Consider the following 22,966-nt stretch of genomic DNA (forward strand, 5'->3'; position numbering starts at 1 on the left):
GCAAAGCACAGGGTAGCTCTAACTACACAACAACCTTCAGAAATGTGGTCTTTGTTATTTTTGATTAAAAATCCTGAGATTTAAGGGGGTCTGCTAGTGTTTTTTGTAGTATATTTAAAGGATAAGTTCACCTTTTTTTTCCAAATTCCAGCTCCTCTATGTACCATAATAGCATGCATGTACTTTTTTTTGCAAAAATCTCAACGCTTTCCATAAAAACTACAGACACTTACCTTACTGTCCTCCATCCATGTTTCCAAACGTATCTATTGCTTCTGTCGTACTTCCTTACAGACTGGAGGTTATGACACAGGAAGGAGTTGACCTCATTAGCACACACCATGCATCATCCACCCTCCCACTCCCAGCTGCACATTTTTTAAATGAAATGCAATCAGTGATCACCCTTCCCGCTAAATACACAATATACAATCAGATTGCATAGTGTATGGCCATCTTTATACAAGTACATAGAAGGGAGTGGACAGAAACACTCAGCTGTCAAGCCCCGTTCACAACTCTGCATAGTGGGAACTCGCATTCCCACGTGCGTTTTTGTTTTCTAGCAAGTGGGGGAGGAGTTTTGAAGCATTTTCACTCATCAAACATAGGGCAGCCCATCCAACTGAATGGGCCACCCTACACATAGCAATCGCCCCAAAGCAGCTTCAAAACTTTTTTTTTTTTTAGCGTTAAGCTTGGTGCGTTTGTTGGTGCTGCACATTTCTGCAATGCAAGGAAAGGCACAGATTTAAATGGAGCCTCGTTGTTCTTGTGTTAACGCACCAATTTCACTTTCAGGTGCCATTCACATCCAGCATAGTGGGAGCACACATTTTGTGGCTCCTTTTTCCTTTGACACGCATACAGCAGCCTGATCTCAATTGGCTACACTACATGTGGCTTATGGGACATTTTGGCGTTTTGTGGGTTGCATGTTTTTTACTGTGTGTTTTGCAGTATTTGCCACTCATTTTTTCACAAGGCAAAATGTGTGTTTGCTTCTGTGTTTGGTGTGAGGTTAATGGCACTGAAAGGGCAACTAGTAATTTTAGGTGTATAAAAGATGGCCATACACTATACAATCTGATTGTACAATCTCCTTTCGATCTGCCATCAATTATGTAGTGCAAGAGCCTGCCTAAATGGCTATAGAGATTGATTGGCTAGATAGGCGTTTCCTCCAATTATATAAATTTGGTAAATACATACATGTGTCATACAGGTGTCAATCCTCATCAACACCTTGCTCACATTTTAATGCAAGAACCAAGGAATGAGCGTGGAAATCTCTGTCCACCACATAAAATATTTCTCTCGTAACCAACGGCTTATATTCTGTACCTGGGGGAAAGCACAAGTCACTAAGACCTCAAGTGCATAGCAAGTACCCAAGTGTATGATCCCTTCATGTAATGGTATAATAGGTAAATTACTGAAGACCTAACCCATTTATCCTGATTTGACCTTTATGCCAAAGCCAAAATCAAATATGGCTCAAGGGGAATAATGTGTGCCTTGCTTAAAGAGTATCAAGAAAAAAAATGAATGAAGGATGCTGGAAAAAAAAAACATGAACTGGAAGCTGCTATAAGCCAACCTCTTTGATAAAATTCTCTTTAAGTGTCTGTGGCTTGTGGGTCATTTAGTTCAATGGCAGGGCAAATGTAAGAGCCAGCCTGTGGTTGCTTAAAAGCATTATTGATCTGAAATATCAGAGCATGGACAGCTCATGTTGCTCTTCCTATTCACCAGGAGGATTCTGTGCGTGGCACAGAACTGATTTTCCACAATCTCCTATGATACTATATCGCAACAAGATAATACACCTACCTAAAAAAATTTTACAAAATTTAGGTTTCCAATAACACACAGCAAGGAAAGTCATCCACAGGGGTGTAGCACAAAAGGGGGGCACACTTTTCCCCTATGTATGCGGCAATACCAACTTGAGCCCCAACAAAAGGTCTTCCCCTATGATAAGCACAGTTCTTACACATTCAGATATTCCATTCGCCTCTACACTTAAGGGGACTGTATACTTACCCATTTAATAACTTGGGTCGGTATCCATGGGCTATCTCTAGATACTATTGATATTGTATTGAACACGCTTATAGTGGGAATTTGTGACCACTTACTGCTGTGTGCGATTTCTACTCAAATACCTATTCATGACTACTATATACCAGTGGTATCTACTATAGACCACATGATGTATGAGTATCCCACTATAGACACACATATGCAATTTCATTTGTTTGGTCATTTGTCAGTTTGGTCAAGACCTCCCACACCTTGAGCCAACAAGTTTACAAGCACCTACCCAGCATCTGTCCTGAGGAAGCTAATATTTTAGTGAAACGCGTAGACGAGCAAGTTTTTGGAGGCATTACTGGATCAGAAATTTTTCTTTTACCTTGATACAGTATTAAATTAATCTTTGTACCATAGGTCCAGTCCTCTAACGGCATTATTGGCTAACTGGTAACTGTGTCCATACAGGCGTTTGTATGTTTATATGTTTATATGTTTAACTATGTTGTAATAAAATGTATATTTTCACTGATTCTCTCATTATGTGCCCACAAAGTCCGCTAATTTTTTGACTTGGTTATTGGAAAAATTCAAGGATTGACCATCTAAATTTTTCTTTCGTCAAAAGAGCTGATCCACAATACAGACAGCAAAAATACATAGATTACTCAAACCATGGTTAGATTATGTACCATGATGGGGAATACATGTTAAAAAATTAACAGCAAGGGTAATTTCAGTTTGTCACAATATTATGAGAGCACACCTTAAAAAGGCACATCAGACCTTATAAAGGCTAAGTTCATCTTTTTACATGGTCAACTCATATTTAGGGTGGAACATGCAACAATATTCCAGCTCCTGCTGCCAGTTTCTTTGTTGCCCCCTGGATGTGACAGCAAGCAGGGGATCTTCTCCCCACACCCGCTGTCACAATTTAAAAACAGCATCATTAATTCAGTTTCCTGTGAATGAATGAACTACAATTACCATCAGCCACCACGGCTGATGGCTTGTAGTTCTGAATGGACTGTGAGGGTGCTGATGAGTGCTCTCATATTTCATCAACAAGCCCTGCAGATTTCAACATACAGCCAGAAAGCTGCATGGCGTGTGCGCAGAAGTCTGACATTGTACAATGCTTTCCAGGCTCTTGTAGGAAAAAAATAACTGCATATTTTTTCCTGCAAAAAATATGTACATTAATTTTTTTCAGGAAATTTGAACTTATACTTTAAACTGAACCTATAGAGAGCAACTGCTAAATGAAATTATGAAGCAATAAACAGCATGATATGTTCTCTATGCACTTAAAAGGTGCCTCCTCCATTGTGCTCTACAGTGCATCCCCCAATACCAAGACTGTGGACTATATATTAGACAAGGTTTTAATTGCCAAGGGGAAATAATCTGTCTTTTTTATTATTGTTAACTCAATTTGAGGTCTCTACATTGTTGTACTACTCTTCTTTCAAATCAATAAATAGTTTACAATAGAACTACTTCTGAACAGCTATCTACAGAAAAGAACACTGTTCCAGCTAACCAAAGAAATGCATACTTACAAGTTAACTAAATGTTTTTTACATGTTAACACAGCAACTAAAAGGGCTCATAACAATGTTTCCATGTAACATAAGCTCACCAAATGTGGTACAACATGACTGTACAGCCTCTTTTAGGTCTACCAACAACTACGCAGTGCAAAGGGTTGCCTGATTGTACACAAAACAATTAGTTTAGGTTGATCCTCATAAGAAAGGAAATTGTGCAGTCAGATTATAAAGCGTGTGTATGAGCCTGTTTGTGTTGGAGTTGAAATATCAACTGACAGTCTACATTTTTAGGCTCCCCAAGAAAACTCCAATACAAAGGCACAATATAAGGTGGGTAAGAAAATGCCTAATTTGGACTTAGGCCCCTTTCACACGGCAAGCCCGCTCTGATCCACCTGTCCATTTTTCAGGCGGATCCAAGTGGGCCATCCATTGACTCTTATGGGGTGACTGATGTCAGCAGAGATGTGTACGCTGACACCCGTCTGCCATTCGATCCGCTAAAAACAGACAAATGGTGATATGTTCGCCATCCGTCTTGGTGAATTGGATGAAATCTGATGAAAAACGGACATGCTCTCCATAGGAATCAGCGGGCTCTGACAGGCCCCTCCCCGCTCAGTGAGCAGAGACGGACCTGTCTTCCGCCAGCTCAGCAGAAATCAACACAGCAATCTCCTGCTGAGCTGGCGAACTCCACTAAACGGATCCGCCTCGTATGAATGAGGCCTTACATAAGACACATAAGCAAGCTCACCTCATTAATAGGCCTGCTCTATTACTACAGATTTGCCCTAAAATCTTTCAAATAAAGACACGTTTAAAATAAAGTTTAAAAAAAATCTGACACCATTTTATAGAATAGGAGAAAAAGCTTGATTTGGTGCTTGAAATGAACAATATTCTTATCTATAGATGAGGCCATTATATAGATGGATTTTTTATGCAAAAGGGGTTATTTAAAGCACTGCAAGAAAGAACAAGTAAAATAAAAGAAAAGCCAGTGTATCCGGCATTATAGTCACATATTGAAAGTTTCCCAACATTTGGTATACATGTCATTCTACTTACAAGCGAATTATGTACACATATCTAGTACCGATTCAGATCACCCTTTGTATTCTGAATATCCTAGATTCTCTGTGTCCAGGACTGGAAGCATTCCATAAAAGTACACACAGAGAATTATGCAGGCTTTCTTTTCTGAAACTCTTTAGGGCCCTATTCACACTTGCGAGTTGCATCTTATGTACATATAATATGGGCTTTACCTGTTTTAGATGCCAATAGGAGAAAATAGCACTACTTAACAAGTTGTGTGCATCAAAGATGCACAAGCAAACAGAGCCACAACGTGCAAAACATGGGCAGGGCTTCAAAATGTCACTGGCCTTACAAGTACAGAGAAAAAGAATTCTGCCAATTCTATACAGCATGCTTGTTCCAAGTTAAAGACCCCAAAGTATTGGACAGTCAGGCAACTAGCATTCCCAGAAAAAAAACCCCATAAAAATGGCAGTCACCATACTTCACTGATGACAGGTGTACCTAAAGAATTCTGGTCCATGCCACACCCTTAGGATTTGTATGGTTAACATCAAACTCCCACTCAACCACCTACACGTTACATCATAGATCAAGATATGTCAGAGGCAGCACAGTTTTCCAATCTTTGAATGACATTTTGGTGATGCCATTCTACTTCAATGTTTAACGTTGTGCATTCACAGATGTCCTACCATTGCAGCAAACAGCAGTTATTTCTACAGCCCACTTACCAGCTTGAACAAAATCGGATTATTCTATACTAACCTCACTTATTTACAAGATGCTTTCATCTACAAAAACGACCAATGGATATTTTTTACATGGTTTTCTTTAAATTGCAGATACTGTAGTGTGTGAAAATCACAGATCAGCAAATTCCATCAAAGTCACTTAGATCAGTCATTTTTCCTATTCTAACTTTTGTAGAGAACCACTTGACCAAATCTGCATGCTAAATGTATTAAGTTGCAGCAAGAATTCTGACTTGTCGTGTAGCTACTTACATTAACCTGCCGACCATAAAAAAAAAAAAAAAGGGACTCCAGGGTGTATATAAAACGTTCTTAACAGTAGTTCTAAATGAAACATAAAAGAATGACCTGGCTTAATCTTTCAGATTTTTTTGCCTTCTGTCCAACAGCCTTACAGATATCACTCTTTACTTAACCGAGGGGTTAAATAGTAAAGTGTACAGGCAATACAGTGTCATGGAATTAGAGACCAATCACTGCATTATTTTACCACTAAGATCCTGTTAGACTAGATATCACACAAATATACTGGAGAACAAAAAGGACAAAAACTCACGGTTTTCCAGATGCAGCCCCTGGAATAGCAGCTCCCAAACTTCGCATGTGTGCATGTGGATCATAGCCGACCTAAAGTAAAATGGTAATGAACAAACAGTAAAATTCTCCAATTTCTCCCAATTTTATTCACAGCAAGTATCAATTTCAGCTTAAACGTGTGTCAAGGGACAGCATTAACTTTCTAATGACAAGCCTTTTGTATTTTAATAAAGCAAGCCTATCATTTGTGGAAACAAATGCTTAAAGTGGTTGTAAAGGCAAAAGGTTTTTTTATCTTAATGCATTCTATGCATTAACCGCTTGCCGACCAGCCGCAGCAGTTTTACTGCGGCAGAATGGCATGGCTGGGTGAAACAAAGTTATCTTATGTCGCTTTGGCTTTTGGCCACTAGGGGCGCGCGCCCCCGCAGCGTGTGCCAGGAACCGATACGAGTGCCCGGCGGGCGCAATGACCGCTAGACTCCCGCGATAGTTTGTGACAGAGCGAGAACCGGGATCTGTGTGTAAAAACACAGATCCCAGTTCTCTCAGGGGAGTGGAGACAGATCGTGTGTTCATACTATGTATGAAAAACAATCTCTCTCTCCTCCTAAACAGTCCCATCCCCCCTACAGTTAGAACAAAGTGAGGGAACAGTTAACACCTTCCCTGCCAGTGACATTTATACAGTAATCCGTGCATTTTTATAGCACTGATCGCTGTATGATTTTCAATGGTCCCAAAAATGTGTCAAAAATGTCCGGTCTGCCACAATATCGCAGTCCTGATAAAAATCGCAGATCGCCACCATTACTAGTAAATAAAGAAATAAAAATGCCATAAATCTATCCCCTATTTTGTAGACTCTATAACTTTTGCGCAAGCCAATCAATATACACTTATTGCGATGTAGAAGAATACATATCGGACTAAACTGAGGAAAAAAATTGTTTTGATAAAAAATGTGGGATATTTATTACAGCAAAAAGTAAAAGTTTTTTTCAAAATTGTCGCTCTTGTTTATAGAGCAAAAAAAAACAAAAACGCAGAGCCGATCAAATACCACCAAAAGAAAGCTCTATTTGTGGGGGGGGGGGAGGACATCAATTTTGTTTGGGTACAGTGTCGCCTGCAATTGTCAGTTAAAGCGACGCAGTGCTGTATAGCAAAAAATGGCCTGGTCATTGAGCAGCCAAATCTTCTGGGGCTGAAGTGGTTAAGATGAAACATTTTCTGTGTGCATCTCCCCCCATCTCAGCGTCCCTAATGCTTACCCTTTGCCCCATCTTGATCCAGCGATGTTGTACAGGAAGCTCGGGTGTTCGGGACTCTCCCTCCTTATTGGCTGAGACAGCAGCAGGTTCCCACTGCTGTCAAAGTGAGTGAGCCAATCAGGAGAGAGGGGGAGCAGGGTTGCTCTTTGCAAAACCACTGCACAGAGCAGGCAAGTATAACATGTTGGTTATTTATAAGAAAAAAAAAAAAGCAGCCTTTGGTATCACTTTAATGCAAACCTATGCTATGCCCAGTTGGGACAAAAAACAGCACTTTCAAATACCAGGAGCAAAAGAAGAGAAACCCTGTGTAAGCTCCCAGCTGCTGTAGCTAGAGCTTACACAGGGCTTGAAGATTGCTTTCCCATCCCAAGTGACAAACATGAGGCCAGCATTAACAAGAGAAAAAGGGAGCGAGTCGGATACTCCTCTATATCCTAAAGTACTGGATATTTTCATCACTTCAGGCAGCTGAACAGAGTGGCAAGTGATTATATGCTGCTGGGGAAGGACAGAGACTGAGGACAATGAACGTGCGTGCTGCCTGTCAATTTCTTCTTTTCTTTGTGTCAGATTCTCCTTTCAGTAAATCTGCAAGACTGGCTGAAAATTGGTACTCACTAAAGAGGTTCTTCCATAGGTTCCAGCAGCTGCTGCTCCATTAATCTGTGGTGACATGAGATGAAGGCCTGCATAGGCTCCAGCTCCCTCAGCACTGGCGGAAGGGTGAGCAATGCTAAATGCTGCAGGATAGCCTCCCTGTGCTCCCAGAGGTGCACGCAGTCCCAGAGCTGTAGACACAGAAATGGAAAGCCAGTGTAACAGCTTGCAGAAACCGATTTAAGCAAAGACCACAAATACTTCATGCTTCCCTCCACCCCTGAAAAGTTTAACATACCAAGAGGATCAATAGCAGATTTGCTGGAAAGAGGCCGGAACTGAGATGCGCTAGCACCACTGGGACCTGGAGTGCTCATGTCACTTTGGGAGTTTGGAGTACTGGATTTTAAACCTGGGGTTCCTGCCTTTTCCACCTGCTGAAATAGGAACAACATTATACTGAATCTAAAAATGCTTGAACTTCAGTATTACCGTTTTCTGTTTGTTGGAATTTTTTTTTTGAGGCAGGGTATTGAAATAAAACATGCTTATGCTATTCAAACACTTGCCTCCAGGCCTTGGGATTGGGTTAATGTGTTATATTACAATGCTATTACCGTTGGAAGGTCCTTGCCCCTGGAAGGAGACACACTGCTAGATGAGGTCATGGAGTTTGGGCTAGCGGGAGGAGGATCCTTCCTTTGTAGGTTTGTTTTATCCACACCATTCTCCCGTGAGGAGTAGGAATGGACACTATGCGGTGAAGCTGGATCCTGGAGAAACATATCACACTCACTGTACCTCTCAGCCATTTGCCTTTTTAATCCTTAATAACCACCAAACAAAACTTTGCCTGAAAGATGAGAACTTCAAAGTTACTTACTTCATCCACCACAAGATTGTCCTCACTTCGGTCAGCATCACTGCCCTGCAAATTACAATAGTATTGTCAGAATTGAGCACTATCAGAGATCCTAGACAGAGTTATCTCCGTACTGAGCTTGTTTATGCTTAAGTGGGTTTCTGCCATGGTACTGCTTTACTATTAAGACTGTCAAAACATCCCAGTAGGTTAACTGGCTAATGCCCAAATTGACCATAGAGCATGCATACCTATGATTACTATAAATGAGTCAACCATTACAAAATGAGTGAGAGCCACTCACATAGTCTGTTCCAAAGTCTTTCTCTTCGGTTTTACGCTTCTTGTTGCTGTTCAGATAATCTGACAAGGTCCGTACACGTTCCCCATTTGGCAGAGTAACACAGCTCTGAAGTAGAAAGGAAAATATTTAAATCACACTGGCACATATATAGCATCTAAAAGGGAAGACAAAAACACAGGGGAAGTCCATTAACAATACAGGACCCAACACCCTATGGCAACCAGAAAAAATTCCGTCACAGAACCCAAATTATACAGACTGCCAGGAAGTAATACAATGGTAGCCTAAAAATGTGCCAATAGACAGCTTTAAAGATCAAACATTTAAAGAGCTGCCATTCCAAATATTCTTTTATTCACAAAACAGAATTTCTAATTGTGAATAGCAAGCACTTGGCATGCTGAAAAACGAAGTAGTATATTAAAATAGCACCTTTTAAAATCAATATTTTCAGCTCAGACTGTAAGCACAAATTGATAGTACCAGGCCAAAATTAAAACCAAAACCAGAGATTCAATCCCACCCATACAACAACAATATAACATGTTATACTCACTGGTCCTGGGTCTCTGTCTGTCTCCATGGAAACAAGTGAGCAATGAAAAGGAAAAATAGCTGGTTAATTTTCGTCAAGATTATTAATTTATCATCCCGCTTTCCCCACTGCAAAAATCATCCTAGTTCTCACATATCTAAATCTTCACAAGTCTTCAGCAGACATCTGACCCACTCTACCCACACCAGTTCAGTTTGTGTTTCCCGGTCACTGATCTCTTCCATTCTTCCTCACCAAATATAAGCTATCACAAACAATAGGGTTAATTTTACCAACAGTACTCAAAAGCTGCAAACCGGCACTAAATGTCTAACATACTCGTCTCGCTTGTAACCTAAATTTAGCACAGCAGTCTGTTTGCATAATTATGTCACAGGCCCTTCTTGCATTTTTTTTCTCAACTGGAATGTACATTAAGGCCTCCTGCCTGGAGTGTCTAGTTCTTTTAGGCCTCCTTCACACGGTTGTTTAGCCGCATATATCCGATTCCAGCAGCAAGATCTAGTGAGTTCTTGCGGCTTGAATGAGAGGTGTATGCAAATAGCAGTGGCTGCTTAGCCTATAAAAACTAATGACAGGTTGACAGCAGCTGCCACTGTTTGCATGAAGCCTCATACCCACATGGTTTCCTGTGGTTAGGGATGGATGTCCGAGCCTGGACGCAGTCAGCTGTGTCTAGGCTTTGACATCAGTCCGTAAACTGCAGGTAACTGCTTGGTGTGCAGCTACATGCAAACCGCAGCAGCTGCTGTCAGCCTGTCATTACTTTATATAGGTAGAGTGTCACTCTACCTATGCACCTGTCATTCAAGCCACAAGAATCCACTGATTCTTGCTGCTGGAATATGGTGTATGCAGCTAAAAGGTCATGCGAAGAAGGCCTTGTATTTATCCTCACAATAAAAAAATTTGGTACAATTCATTACATGTATGAGGCCATCCATTTGACTAAATATTTTATCAATTTTGCCAAATCAGTTTATAACCTACACAGGTCTCATACCACTTTGGAAAGAGGTTAATAGCCTTTATGTACTCAGGCAAAGGCACCTGGAATTAAAAAATAATGTATGATGGTTGTCCACATATATTTCTTAATTATGGTCAGAGGAAAAAAGGAGATTAAAAGCGGAACTTCGCCCAAAAAAAGGAAGTTCTACTCTTCCTCCTCTGCCCCCCTCTCCACTTTCTTCACATTTAGCAAAACCAGTACCTGGTTTTGACAGATATCTAGTGTTCCTGCTAACCAGGCACACGGATCTGTGTTCTCCCAATCAGAGCAATCCCCACAGTAAGCACCCTCTAGGGACACACTTAGCCCTTTGATCTCCCTTGGTATTAAACCCCTTCACTGCCAGTGTCATTAGTACAGTAACAGTACATATTTTTAGCACTGATCACTGTATTAGTGTCACTGGTCCCCAAAAAAAGTGTCAGTTAGGTGTCTGATTTGTCCGTCGCAATATCGCAGTTCCGCTAAAAATCACTGATCGCCGCCATTACTAGCAAAAATAAATTTTAAAAAATCCCAATAAGTGTATAGTGGTTTGTGTAAAAGTTATAGCATCTACAAATGGGATATTTTTATGGAAATTTACCAAAAACATGTAGCAGAATACTTATTGGCTTAAATTGAAGAAATTAGATTTTTTTAAATGTTTTTCAACACTGTCGCTCCTTTTTTGTTTATAGTGCAAAAAATAAAAACCGCCTCGGTGATCAAATACCACCAAAAGAAAGCTCCATTTGGGGGTGGTGGGGAGACAATTCTATTTGGGTACAGCGTCGCACAATTGGAAGTTAAAATAATGCAATGCCGTATCGCAAAAAATGGCCTGGTCATTAAGGGGGTTAAACCTTTCCAGGGCTGAAGTGCTTAAAGAAGGGATCAGTCCAATTTCTCAACAAAATAGCTAAACTAAATCCTGAACATACCTCTGTGGTCTGAGTCGGCGAGACTCTCTTTCACTGCCAGCTGAGTCTGCAGACCAAGGACACCCGAAAGCGCCAGCAAACTGGAGGCACTAGATGCAGCAGCTAGGCCAGGTTGCAAACTAGATGGGTGAGGTGTAAGAGGAATGGGAGGAGCATGATGAGAAAGGTGCTGAGCCTGTAGCTGATGCTGGTTGCAGGTTCGGAAGGAATAGGAAGAGTAATAGAAGTTTATGAGCAATATATGAAAGGGGGCGAACAAAAGGATGAAAGAGGAAAAAAAAAAAAAATATATATATAAAAATAAAATTTTACTGGACAAGAAATCAATGGTCACAGAAATTAACCTGTTTACATATAATGAATGGTAAATCTCAAAAGCCAGTTATACAACCTGGTGTGTGAATGATTTACATGTGCTCAAATACAAACCCATTTCTAAACAAGTTGGGACGCTTTGTAAAATCTACATAAAACAATGATCTGCCAATATTAAACACTTTTTGACAATAGAAAATAAACATATCAAATGTTTAAACTGAGAAAATGTACCATTTGAAGAAAAAAAAAATAAGGTCATTTTGAAATGGATGGCAGCAACATGTCTCAAAAAAGTTGGGACGGGGCAACAAAAAGCTGGCAAAGTAGGTGATACTAACAAGGAAGAGCAAAAGAACATTTTGCAATGGATTGTGTTAATTGGCAACAGGTCAGTCAGAGCATCTTAAGGATTGTTTCATACTGGCTTCAGCTTGTATAAGAGCAGTGTGAACAGCAAGCTTTTATAAAGCATTTGCAGAGCTTTCAGCCAGCTTTGTTGAAGCTTTTACAGCATCATTCAGCACCAGTTTGAAAACAGATTGTAATGGGAGTGCTGACTGCCACTTTAAACAAGCTATAGCAGGCTTCAGCACTAGCTTGTTAAAAGCTTGCTGAAGCCTGCTAGCAGCTTAAAGTGACAATTAGCACTCCCATTAAGATCTGTGTATAGCATTTCCAAACAGGAGATGAAGGGCACTTTCAAGGCTAAGGGGAAGCTGCTAAAAAAAAAAAAAAAAAAAAAAAAAAAAAAAAAGGGTCCTCACCCCCCCCCCCCCCCTTTATACTTACCTAGGTGGATGCAGTATGGTACCGATGCTGCATCTGACCCCCGGCGTCTCTACACTGATAACCGAGCCACTGAACACATTGGCGATGGCTCGGTTCTCACAGATCCCCGAGAGGAGAGCTGCTGTCAATCAGCAGCTCTCCTCTCTGCTCCACCACGCTCACCGGAGCGCTGAGCTGTGGAAGGGCCATCTAAGTCTCTCAGCAGTTCGCTGAGAGGCTGAGACAGGCATCACCCAGGCACCTGGCGGATCCAGACTTTGTCATGATGACGCGGGGCCTGGATCGATTCCAGTGACGTCAGCAGAGAGCGGACTTCAGACCACTCTCTGCTGAAAACAGGTCACAGGAGTGCAAAACGAATTGCGATCCTGTGACCCATGAGGAGAAGCCAAGCCAAACAAGCTCAGGGTGAACTTCTCCTTTAAAGCTTACCAAAAGCCTCTTTATGAAGAGGTAAGTAAAACCTTGGACAGAGGGGTGGCCGTGGAATACTTGGATTTTGCAAAAGCGTTTGACACAGTTCCCCACATGCGGCTCATGTGTAAGGTAAAGTCTACAGGCTTGGAAATATCAGTTTGTAAATGGATAGAAAACTGGCTAAAAGACAGAATTCAGAGAGTAGTGGTTAAGGATTCTTACTCTGGTCTAAGGTTATCAGTGGTGTACTCCAAGGTTCAGTGCTGGGAACCTTACTTTTTAATATCTTTATAAATGATATAGGGACTGGGATCAAAAGTAACATTTCTGTCTTTGCAGATGACACCAAGCTATGCAGTGGAATAACGTCCTTATAGGATGTCTCCAATTTACAAGCCAACCTCAATGCACTGTCTAATTGGGTGACTGTGTGGCAGATGAGGTTTAATGTTGATAAATGTAAAGTTATGCACTTGGGGGCTAAGAATATGCATGCATCATACATGCTAGGGGGAGTACAACAGGGGGAATCCGTAGTGAAGAATCTAGGGGTTTTGGTAGATCATAAGCTCAATAATAGCATGCAATGCCAAGCTGTGGTTTCCAAAGCGCGCAAAGTTCTGTCTTGTATTAAGAGAGGTATGGACTCCAGAGAGAGAGATATAATTTTGCCCCTCTACAAATCATTAGTAAGACCTCATCTGGAATATGCAGTTCAGTTTTGGGCACCAGTTCTCAAAAAGAATATAGGGAGCTGGAGAAAGTGCAGAGAAGGGCAACCAAACTGATAAGAGGCATGGAGGAGCTCAGCTATGAGGAAAGATTAGAGGAACTGAATGTATTCACTCTTGAGAAGAGGAGAATAAGGGGGGATATGATCAACATGTTCAAATATATAAGGGGTCCATATAGTGAACTTGGCGTTGAGTTATTCTCTTTACGGTCAACACAGAGGACAAGGGGCAGGCACTCTTTACGTCTAGAGGAAAAGAGATTTAATCTCCAAATACGGAAAGGTTTCTTCACAGTAAGAGCTGTGAAAATGTGGAATAGACTCCCTCCAGAGATGGTTCTGGCCAGCTCAGTAGATTGCTTTAAGAAAGGCCTGGATACTTTCCTAAATGTACATAATGTAACTGGGTACTAACATTTATAGGTAAAGTTGATCCAGGGAAAATCCGATTGCCTCTCGGGGGATCAGGAAGGAATTTTTTCCCCTGCTGTAGCAAATTGGAGTATGCTCTGCTGGGGTTTTTTGCCTTCCTCTGGATGAACTGTGGGTATAAAATTGGGTATATTGGATTGTACGATATTTTTTATTCTATTTATTTATTGTTTTGAAGGTTGAACTGGATGTCTTTTTTTAACCTATGTAAGCTTTGCAAAAGCTTGCTGAAAGTTTCAGAAAAGCTTGCTGTTCACACTGCTCTTATACAAACTGAAGCTCGTGTGAAACAGGCCTAATGCCCCGTACACACGATTCCGACAACACGCTCACAAATGTTGGATGTGAGCTTGTAGGAAATTCCAATCGTGTGTACACAATTCCGACGCACAAAAGTCCACGCATGCTCTGAATCAAGCGGAAGAGCCACACTGGCTACTGAACTAAATTTTTCTCGGCTCGTCGTACATCTTGTACGTCACCGCGTTCTTGACGCTCGGAATTTCCAACAACATTTGTGTGACCGTGTGTATTCAAGACAAGTTTGAGCCAACATCCTTCGGAAAAAAATCCACAGTTTTGTTGTCAGAAAATCCTATCGTGTGTACAAGGCATAAGAGTCAGAGTGTCTCAGAAGTAAAGAGGCAGAGGTTCACCAATCTGAAAAGCTGCGTCAAAAAATTATCAAACTATTTCAAAATAATGTTCCCTCTACATAAAATGCAAAAGACTTGCAAAAGACTAAAATGTATCATCTACAGTAGAGATCATTAAAAGATTCAGAGAATCTGGGAGAAAGCTCTGGGCACAAGGGACAAGGTCAAAACGCAATATTGGATGCCCACTGGGCACTGCGTTAAAAACAGGCATGATTACGTAATGGATATCACTTTTTGGGCTCAGGAATACTTCCAGAAATCACTGTCTGAACACAGTTTGCCGTGCCTTTCAATAATGCAAGGTAAAGCTCCATCATACAAAGAAGAAACCATATCTGAACATGATGCAGAAATGCTGCCATCTTCTCTGGGCTAAAGCTCATTTAAAACTGTCTGTGCAAAGTAGAAAACTGTTCTGTGAACAGGCACATCGAAAATTTAACAAATTCCAGACTAAAGAAAAGGACCCTCCGGCTTGTTATTAGCGCTTAGTTCAAAGGCCCACATCTCTGATAGTAAAAGGGTACATTAGTGTGTATGGAATGGGCAGCTTGCACATCTGGAAAGGCACCATCAATGCTGGAAGACATATCCAGGTTTTAAAGCAGTATATGCTCCTATACAGATGACCCCTTTCCCTTACACATTTAAAGTGGTTCTAAAGGCAGTTTTTTTTTTTTTATCTTCAAGCAGTCTATGCATCTCTAGGCAGTAGCCCCCCTAATACATATCTAAGCCCTATTTCGATCCAGCAATGTTGCACAAAAGCCTCGGCTGTGCGGGGACTCTCCCTCATTGGCTGAGATGGCAGCGGACACCATTGGCTCCCGCTGTCACTCAAGATCAGTGAGCCAATGAGTAGAGGGAGGGAGCGAGGCCGAGCCATGGCTCCATGCCTGAATGGACACAGAGCAAAGGCTAGGGTGCCACCACAGCAAGCTGCTTGCTGTGGGGGTAGGAGGGAGGATCCAGGAGCACTGGCGAGGGACCCGAGAAGAGGAGAATCAGGGCTACTCTCTGCACAGAGTAGGTAAGTAGAACATAAAAATAAAATAAAAAAAACCCACAAAACTTTAATATCACTTTAAGCAGGACAATACTAAACCACATCTATGACAACAGCATGGCTTCATAGTAGAAGTGTCCCGGTGCTTAACTGGCCTGCCTGCAGCCAAAACCTTTTACCAACTGACAATATTTGGTGCATCTTTAAATGAAAATATGACAAAGACGACTCAGGACTGTTGAGCAGTTAGAATCCTATATCAGGTAAGAATGGGACAACATTCCTCCCACAAAACCCCAGCAACTCCTCAGTTCGCAGACATTTACAGAGTGTTATTTACCACTACACCGTGGTAAATATGGCTCTGTCCCAACATTTTTGAGACGTGTTGCTGCCAATTTCAAAATTACCTTATTTTTTTCTTAAAATTGTACATTTTGTCAGTTTAATCACTTGCCTACTGGGAACTTTTACCCCCGTCCTGCCCAGGCCAATTTTCAGCTTTTAGCGTGGTCACACTTTGAATGACAATTGCATGGTCATGCAGCACTGTACCCATATGACATTTTTATCATTTTTCACACAAATAGAGATTTCTTTTGGTGTTATTAAATCACCCCTGGGTTTTTTATTTTTTACTAAACGAAAAAAAGACCAAAAGGTTTGACAAGAAAAAAATAAAAAATTTAAGGTTTTGCTATAAAATTTTGCAAACAGATAATATTTCTTCTTCATGGATGTGCTCTGCTGAGGCAGCACTGATGGGGCATTACTGATAATCAGGACACCAATAAGTGCCCTGATCATCAGTGGAGATGTCCCCCTCCACACTTGCCGGTTACCCCCTGTCCTCAGGCTGCGACAGCGTGAGGAATGGAATGCCAATAACCAGCAAGAGTGTTTACATTGTGATTAGCTGTGGTTGGACACAGCTGATCACGTGGTAAAGGGCCGCTGTGATTGGCCCTTTACCCCGATCTGTGATCAGCTGTGTTCAAAAGCGCGCCGCAGTTTTGGGAGGATGTCAATGCCCTCCCAGAACTGGACAACTGCGCCGTAACCGTCATTCGGCTATAGCGCAGTTGGCAAGTGGTTAAACATTTGACAGGTTTTCGATTGGAAATAAAATGAGGGTTTATGAAACTTGCAAATCAATGCTGTCTTTATGTAGATTTTACACAGCATTCCAACTTTTTTCGAATTGGGGTTGTAGATCACCATTTCTACCTCTGCCCTCTGAGGAGCAGTCCGCAGCAAACCTTTTTTCAGAGGCCTTGTCACAGGCAGTGAGGAGGAATTATATGGCCTCCTTACCAGCTGTTTCAACCCCTAAAACCCACAACTGCCTGCATAGAAACAGGGGAGAATTTTTGCCACAAAGCATCACAAGGGAAGCGCCTGAGAAACTGTAAAACGCAGCTCATCCACATGTTTTCCATACCCCACCCCCAAACTAAGAGTGACAGTTATAAAAAAAAAAGATGTGAAATAGGATGTGTAGACACAAAAACTTGTGTAACCCCCCCTTTTTTTTTATTGAAACCAAGTCCTCAAGCTATAAGAAAAGGAGTCGTCATATTTTTTCTGCTCTAGTAACATAACATCTACAAAAGGTGCTAAAGCTTTGTCATCAACGTCAACTGCTCTGCTTATATATGAAGACAGAAAGCACTACATCACCATAAAACATACCCCAATGGCTGCATTCAGCTCTGCCATTGTGACTTGCTTTGCTCTCTCCACAGCCTGGACCACTTGCTGCTGGTGCTAGATTAATAAAATGGATAGAAAGGTGCAGATGTGTAATGGGAGGAGGAAAAAAGATGAGGATTATGGCTACATAGGCAAAAGAAAATAATATGCTGTACAGGTAACAATCTCAAGACTTACCTCTTGAGATAAAAAAGGCACCAACTGGGCACAGATGACGTTCAAGCGTTTGGCAATTTCAGTCTAAAAGGACAACATCCACAAAAAGATGTTTAGTTTGGGCTGAAACATGAAAGACCACCTAAAATTGCTTGCAGATATTTCAGTATTGTAGTTTAGGCTGCACAGTGCTATATACAAAATCGTAATAAGAGAACAAACCTCATTCCTGCAAAAGAGTATACAAACCAAGCAGACAGATCTCCGTGCAGATTAACCACTTCCGGGCCTCCCATGCGAACTGACGTATCTGTACATCGGTCAGTGCGAGCTCGCCCACGGGTCCAGGGTCTGCCGGCCACCCGCAATCGTGGTAAAGAGGAAGAACGGGGATCTGCCTATGTAGACAAGGCAGATCCCCGTTCGAGAGAGAGCTGTTGCTAGTGATCAGGAACAGCAATCTCTCTACTCCCAGTCAGTTCGTCCCCCTGACCGTTAGAAAGCACCTCCCTAGGGATCACTTAACCCTTTGATTGTTCTTGAACCCTGCATTGTTCTTGATCATGTCAGGACCTTAGAACCCTGGAACATGGGGAAGATGATGCTGCAGGCTCCAGTCTAGCAGCCTGCTGCCCTCTAAACAAGCAGTTAACCCTTGCAGTGCAGACAGTCTCACTGCAAGGGACAATTTTCAGGTTCCCAGGGTGGGGCTTTAAAACCAGCCTTTTTCCTCTAAGTCATGCTTCACATTATGAACAGTATCCATTTAAACTTGCAGAACAAAACTAGGATGCAGCCCAGTGATATGCCTAACATTTCAATATGGTTGTCAATGAGCAATTCATTTTTATCTTTAAATCCAAGTCATGACCTCACTCCTGGTGGATGCAGAGTGGGTTTTAGAAAAAAAAAAAAAAAAAACCCTTCTTATTAATAAGTTACACATTCCTGATATACTTTAAAATGCATATACACAAAAGATTATTGTGTAAACCAGATCAATTACTAAATGGCTAAATTAGGAAATGCAGTCCTATGAAAGCAATATCTATCTACCGCCCTCATGACTCCAGCACAGAACAGCTGAATCTGTTAAGTTTAATGATATGCACGTATGGTTGAACCTCAACAATCAGACATCTCAACCAGCCAGAATAGCAGCTGTATAGTCAGCTTTACTAAAAGTTAAGCAAATATAAACCATCTGCCTTATCACACAATACATTTTCTCTAAGGCAAATGAATGGTATCTCTTAGGATGGAGCATCCCATGTCAAAGCAGGGTAGTCCTGTTACCTAACAAACAAAAATAGGAAAGGATACCAGGGTTTAGCACAAAAAGTGACATCAAATGACAGAATGTTGATGTCTTCCTCCTCGCCTAATGGCACTAACACTCTCCATGCCCTCCGGATAGCAGTAATAAGGAATTGTGGCAGAGTAAAGCCACCTTTAAAGGGCTGTGATGGATTTTACCTCCTAACAGAGGGAGGACAGGCCCACTCATTACTGTGCAATTTACTGCTACTTTTATATGCACAGCATGAGGATGGAGTAAGCTGCTGGCACAGTGAGAGGAGGAGGAAGAGCTTGGAGGAAAACTAGTGGGTAAAATGTGGGTAATAAGCACACATGGTAGAATGGAAAAGGTTACCTGTTTGTGCATTTCAATATTCAGACCATAGGACATTTCATAATACTGCAAGAAAAAAAAAAAAATACACACACATTAAAATTTATCAATACGTGTGTACTAATGACAAATACAAAACCTTAATGTGAATCATTTCTTTGCCAATTAAGAGCAATCCCACTTTGTTTTATTGGCAATTCCACCAGCTGCTTATGCTTACCAGCTTTTTGACCAGCATAAACTACCTTTAAAATGGAAGAATTCTATGTATGGATATGTTGAACACTGGTTCAGCTTGGGCCAATGTAACCATGCACATACCAAAACATGACCGATGCCCCTGGAAGCTGGAAATCACGACTTCAGTATTCTCAGATTGCTTCCAAGTCCTGTGCCGAGTGGCTGGCTTGCAAAGCACTCTTTGAAAGGCATCATGCCGAGCAGCCAACCACCTGTGTACAGAATGCAGCAGGCCAGCCGCTCAGCACAAAACCCAGAACAAAAAGACACCCCAACTCATTTAGGCAAGTGCTCCTATATATTAGGAACCAATTTGTTTTGTTGCTGTGCTCAGGAGGAAGCAGACTGATTAGAGAGATGAGCTTAGTCTGCTGCTTCTCCTCAACTGTCCAATCACAGGCCAAGAGAAGCAAAAAAAAAAACCTAGTTGTATTACATAATTGCAATAGAAAAAGTACAGTACTAAAAGCTGGGTGTACTGTGTTGAAAGAGCTGTGTTAAATCACAGAGAAGGATGACAAATACAAATCTTTGGGCAAATAGAACAAACTTCCTATGTACAGTGGGGAAAATTATTTGATCCCCTGCAGATTTTGTAAGACTGCCCACTTACAAACAAATGAAGGATCTATCATGTTTATATCATAAGTGTATTTTAAATGATAGAGACAGAATATCAACCAAAAATCCAGAAAACACACATGATACAGATGTTTTAAATTGAGTTGTAATTCAGTGAGTAAAATAAGTATTTCATCCCCTACCAACCAACAATAATTCTGGCTCCCACAGACTGGGTACAATATGTGCTCATGTGGTACACAGATTAGTCCTGTCAATTTAAGAAGGTGCTCCCAACGACAACTCGTTATGTGTATAAAAGAATCTCCACAGAATCTTTCCTCCATTCAAACCTCACCATCATGGGCAAGACCAAAGTGCTGACAAAGGACGTCAGGGACAAGATTGTAGACCTGCACAAGGCTGGAATGGGCCACAAGACCATCAGCAAGAAGCTTGGTGAGAAGGAAACATCTGGTGGACTGATTATTCGTAAATGAAAAATACAAGAAATAACCATCAAATCGCCCTCAGTCTGGAACTCCATGCAAGATTTTGCCTCATGGGGCAAGGATGATCATGAGAAAAGGGAGGGATCAGACCAGAACTGCATGGGAGGAGCTTCTAAATGATCTAAAGACAGTTGGGACCCACAGTCAAACAAACCAATCGTAACAATACACCACCATGGACTGAAATTCTGAGGCACCAGCAAGGTCCACCTCCTCAAAAAAGGCACATGTACAAGCCTGTCTGAAGTTTGCCAATAAGCATCTAAATGATTCAGAGAAGGATTGGGAGAAAGTGCTGTAGTCAGATGAGACTAAAATTGAGCTCTTTGGCATTAACTCGACTTTCCGCGTTTGGAGGAAGAAAAATGCTGACTATGACCCCAAGAACACCATCCCTACATTTAAGCCCGGAGGTAGAAACATTGTGTTTGGGGCCAATTCCCTGATAAAGGCACAGGCCGACTATGCTGCTTTGAGGTACCAATGGATGCGGCCATGCATTGTAAAATCTTGGATGAGAACCTTCTTCCCTCAGCCAGAACACTGATGATGGGTCATGGATGGGTCTTCCAGCATGAGAATGAACCAAAACATACCAAAGGAGTGGCTCAAGAAGAAGCACATGAAGGTCATGGACTAGCCTAGCCAGTCTCCAGACCTTAAAGTGTTACTAAACCCACAATAGTAAAATCAGTCTGTATATGCAGTAAAGCATGCTTGTTATACTCGCTGTGAAACCTAAGGGGTTAATCCTTTGCATTGTGTATAAAGGCCATTTGATACAGTCTCCCTGATCCTCCTCTTCAACTGTCCCAAAAAAAATAACCTGATATTTACAGAGCCAGTGGGCAGGCTGCACATGCTCAGTTTGGTGTGTATTGTTAGAGTTTTTCTTTTTTTTCTTGGGAGGGTGCATGTGATCAGCACAGGGCCAATCAGCACTGCCCAGACAGAGGAACTGATAGAAGTCACAATGCTGCTATATACTGCTGATGAGAAAGGGTATTTATCCATTTATAGTTACTAAAATAATTGCATTTCCATGTTTTGTGTACTGTGGGAGACCAGATGTAGTGAATGCAGGTTCTGGGTTTAGTAACACTTTAAAGCGGGGGTCTACCTATCATTTTTTTTTTTTTTTTTTTTTTTTTTGAGTTCATTCACAAACTTTTCTTCTCAGCATTACATACTCACATATTGTGTGTAATCTGTCCGCCTGTGTCAAATTTCATCGGAAAGAATAACTTATATTATTCACTGCAGGCGGTTTCCATCTTCATTGTGGGCATTTGAAGCCCACAAGCATTTATTTCCTGGATGCGGTGAATGCTGTACTCCCAGCATTCACCGCTTGTTCCCGCACATGCTCAGTGGCATCCTGGGAAGCCTGAGACTAGCTCCCAGGAGACTGTGCAGAGTCTGGGAGAGGCTAGAAACACGCCTACTCCCACGGGAGGAGAACCAGGAAGTGCAAAGAAGAATAGAAAAATAAAAAGGTAATTACGGCGATTTAAATTTTTTTAAATGGCATGTCAGCATCTAGGCAAGGAAGAGAATACATACAGATATTGTTCAAAATTTGGGTGGAACCCCGCTTTAATCCTATAGAAAATTCGAGTTGCCAAGCGACAGTCAAGAAACCTTAAGGATTTAGAGAGCATCTGTAAAGAAAAAAGTGGACCAAAATCCCTCCTGAGGTGTGCGCAAACCTGGTAACCAACTACAAAAAATGTCTTACCTCTGTGCTTGCCAACAAGGGTTTCTCCACCAAGTACCAAGTCACGTTTTGCTTGGGGATCAAATAAATACTTATTTTACTCACTAAACTGCAACTTAAATTTATAACAATTTATTAGCATGTGTTTATGGATTTTTGGTTGATATTATGTTTCTATCATTTAAAATATGATAAAAATTACAGACCCTTCATTTCTTTGTAAGTGGGCAAATTTACAAAATCTGCAGGGTATTAAATAATTATTTTCCCCACTGTATATTCATCTGTGTATTTAGAAAAAGAATTTCAGGAAGCCTTTAAAAATGTTACAATATAGATGGTGAGAAGATGGGGTGAACTCTGCCAGGAGTCCACTTATCCTCACTTAACAGGCAGATGACTGGTCTGTCTCTGCTTATGCAGAGCAGACAGACATAGCCCGTGGGATGTAAACAGACTGCCTGCGTTTACACCCCAACTGCATTCTGATCCCAAAGCGTTACAGATCCCCATCCTTCTGTTTTTAGCAGATCGGATGCAAGCTTCACAATGTAGGATCCGATCGGGCTCGCCCGAAAAACAGACAGGTTGCCTGATTGGACCGATAGTGTGAAAAGGGC

The 22,966-nt window shown here is 41.4% G+C and overlaps 1 protein-coding gene across 11 annotated transcripts in view; it reads right to left on the reverse strand.

Annotated features, from left to right (window-relative positions):
• LOC141103845 (transducin-like enhancer protein 1) overlaps window positions 1–22,966 on the reverse strand; it is a 94,069-nt gene that overhangs the window by 13,097 nt on the left and 58,006 nt on the right. For 9 of the 11 annotated variants that reach the window (XM_073593933.1, XM_073593885.1, XM_073593909.1 and 6 more), the window contains 11 exons: window positions 19,338–19,382; window positions 17,705–17,767; window positions 17,507–17,581; window positions 11,461–11,647; window positions 9,526–9,542; window positions 8,970–9,074; window positions 8,687–8,731; window positions 8,421–8,576; window positions 8,102–8,240; window positions 7,825–7,994; window positions 5,949–6,019 (listed from right to left, as the gene is read on the reverse strand). In XM_073593933.1, the coding sequence (XP_073450034.1) occupies window positions 5,949–6,019; window positions 7,825–7,994; window positions 8,102–8,240; window positions 8,421–8,576; window positions 8,687–8,731; window positions 8,970–9,074; window positions 9,526–9,542; window positions 11,461–11,647; window positions 17,507–17,581; window positions 17,705–17,767; window positions 19,338–19,382 (1,073 nt within the window). The remainder of the gene's footprint in view (window positions 1–5,948; window positions 6,020–7,824; window positions 7,995–8,101; window positions 8,241–8,420; window positions 8,577–8,686; window positions 8,732–8,969; window positions 9,075–9,525; window positions 9,543–11,460; window positions 11,648–17,506; window positions 17,582–17,704; window positions 17,768–19,337; window positions 19,383–22,966) is intronic. The other 2 variants (XM_073593924.1, XM_073593963.1) reach the window with 2 other exon arrangements.

This window comes from Aquarana catesbeiana, linkage group LG01, assembly GCF_042186555.1.
Source record: "Aquarana catesbeiana isolate 2022-GZ linkage group LG01, ASM4218655v1, whole genome shotgun sequence".
In the NCBI taxonomy this organism is placed as follows: domain Eukaryota; kingdom Metazoa; phylum Chordata; class Amphibia; order Anura; family Ranidae; genus Aquarana; species Aquarana catesbeiana.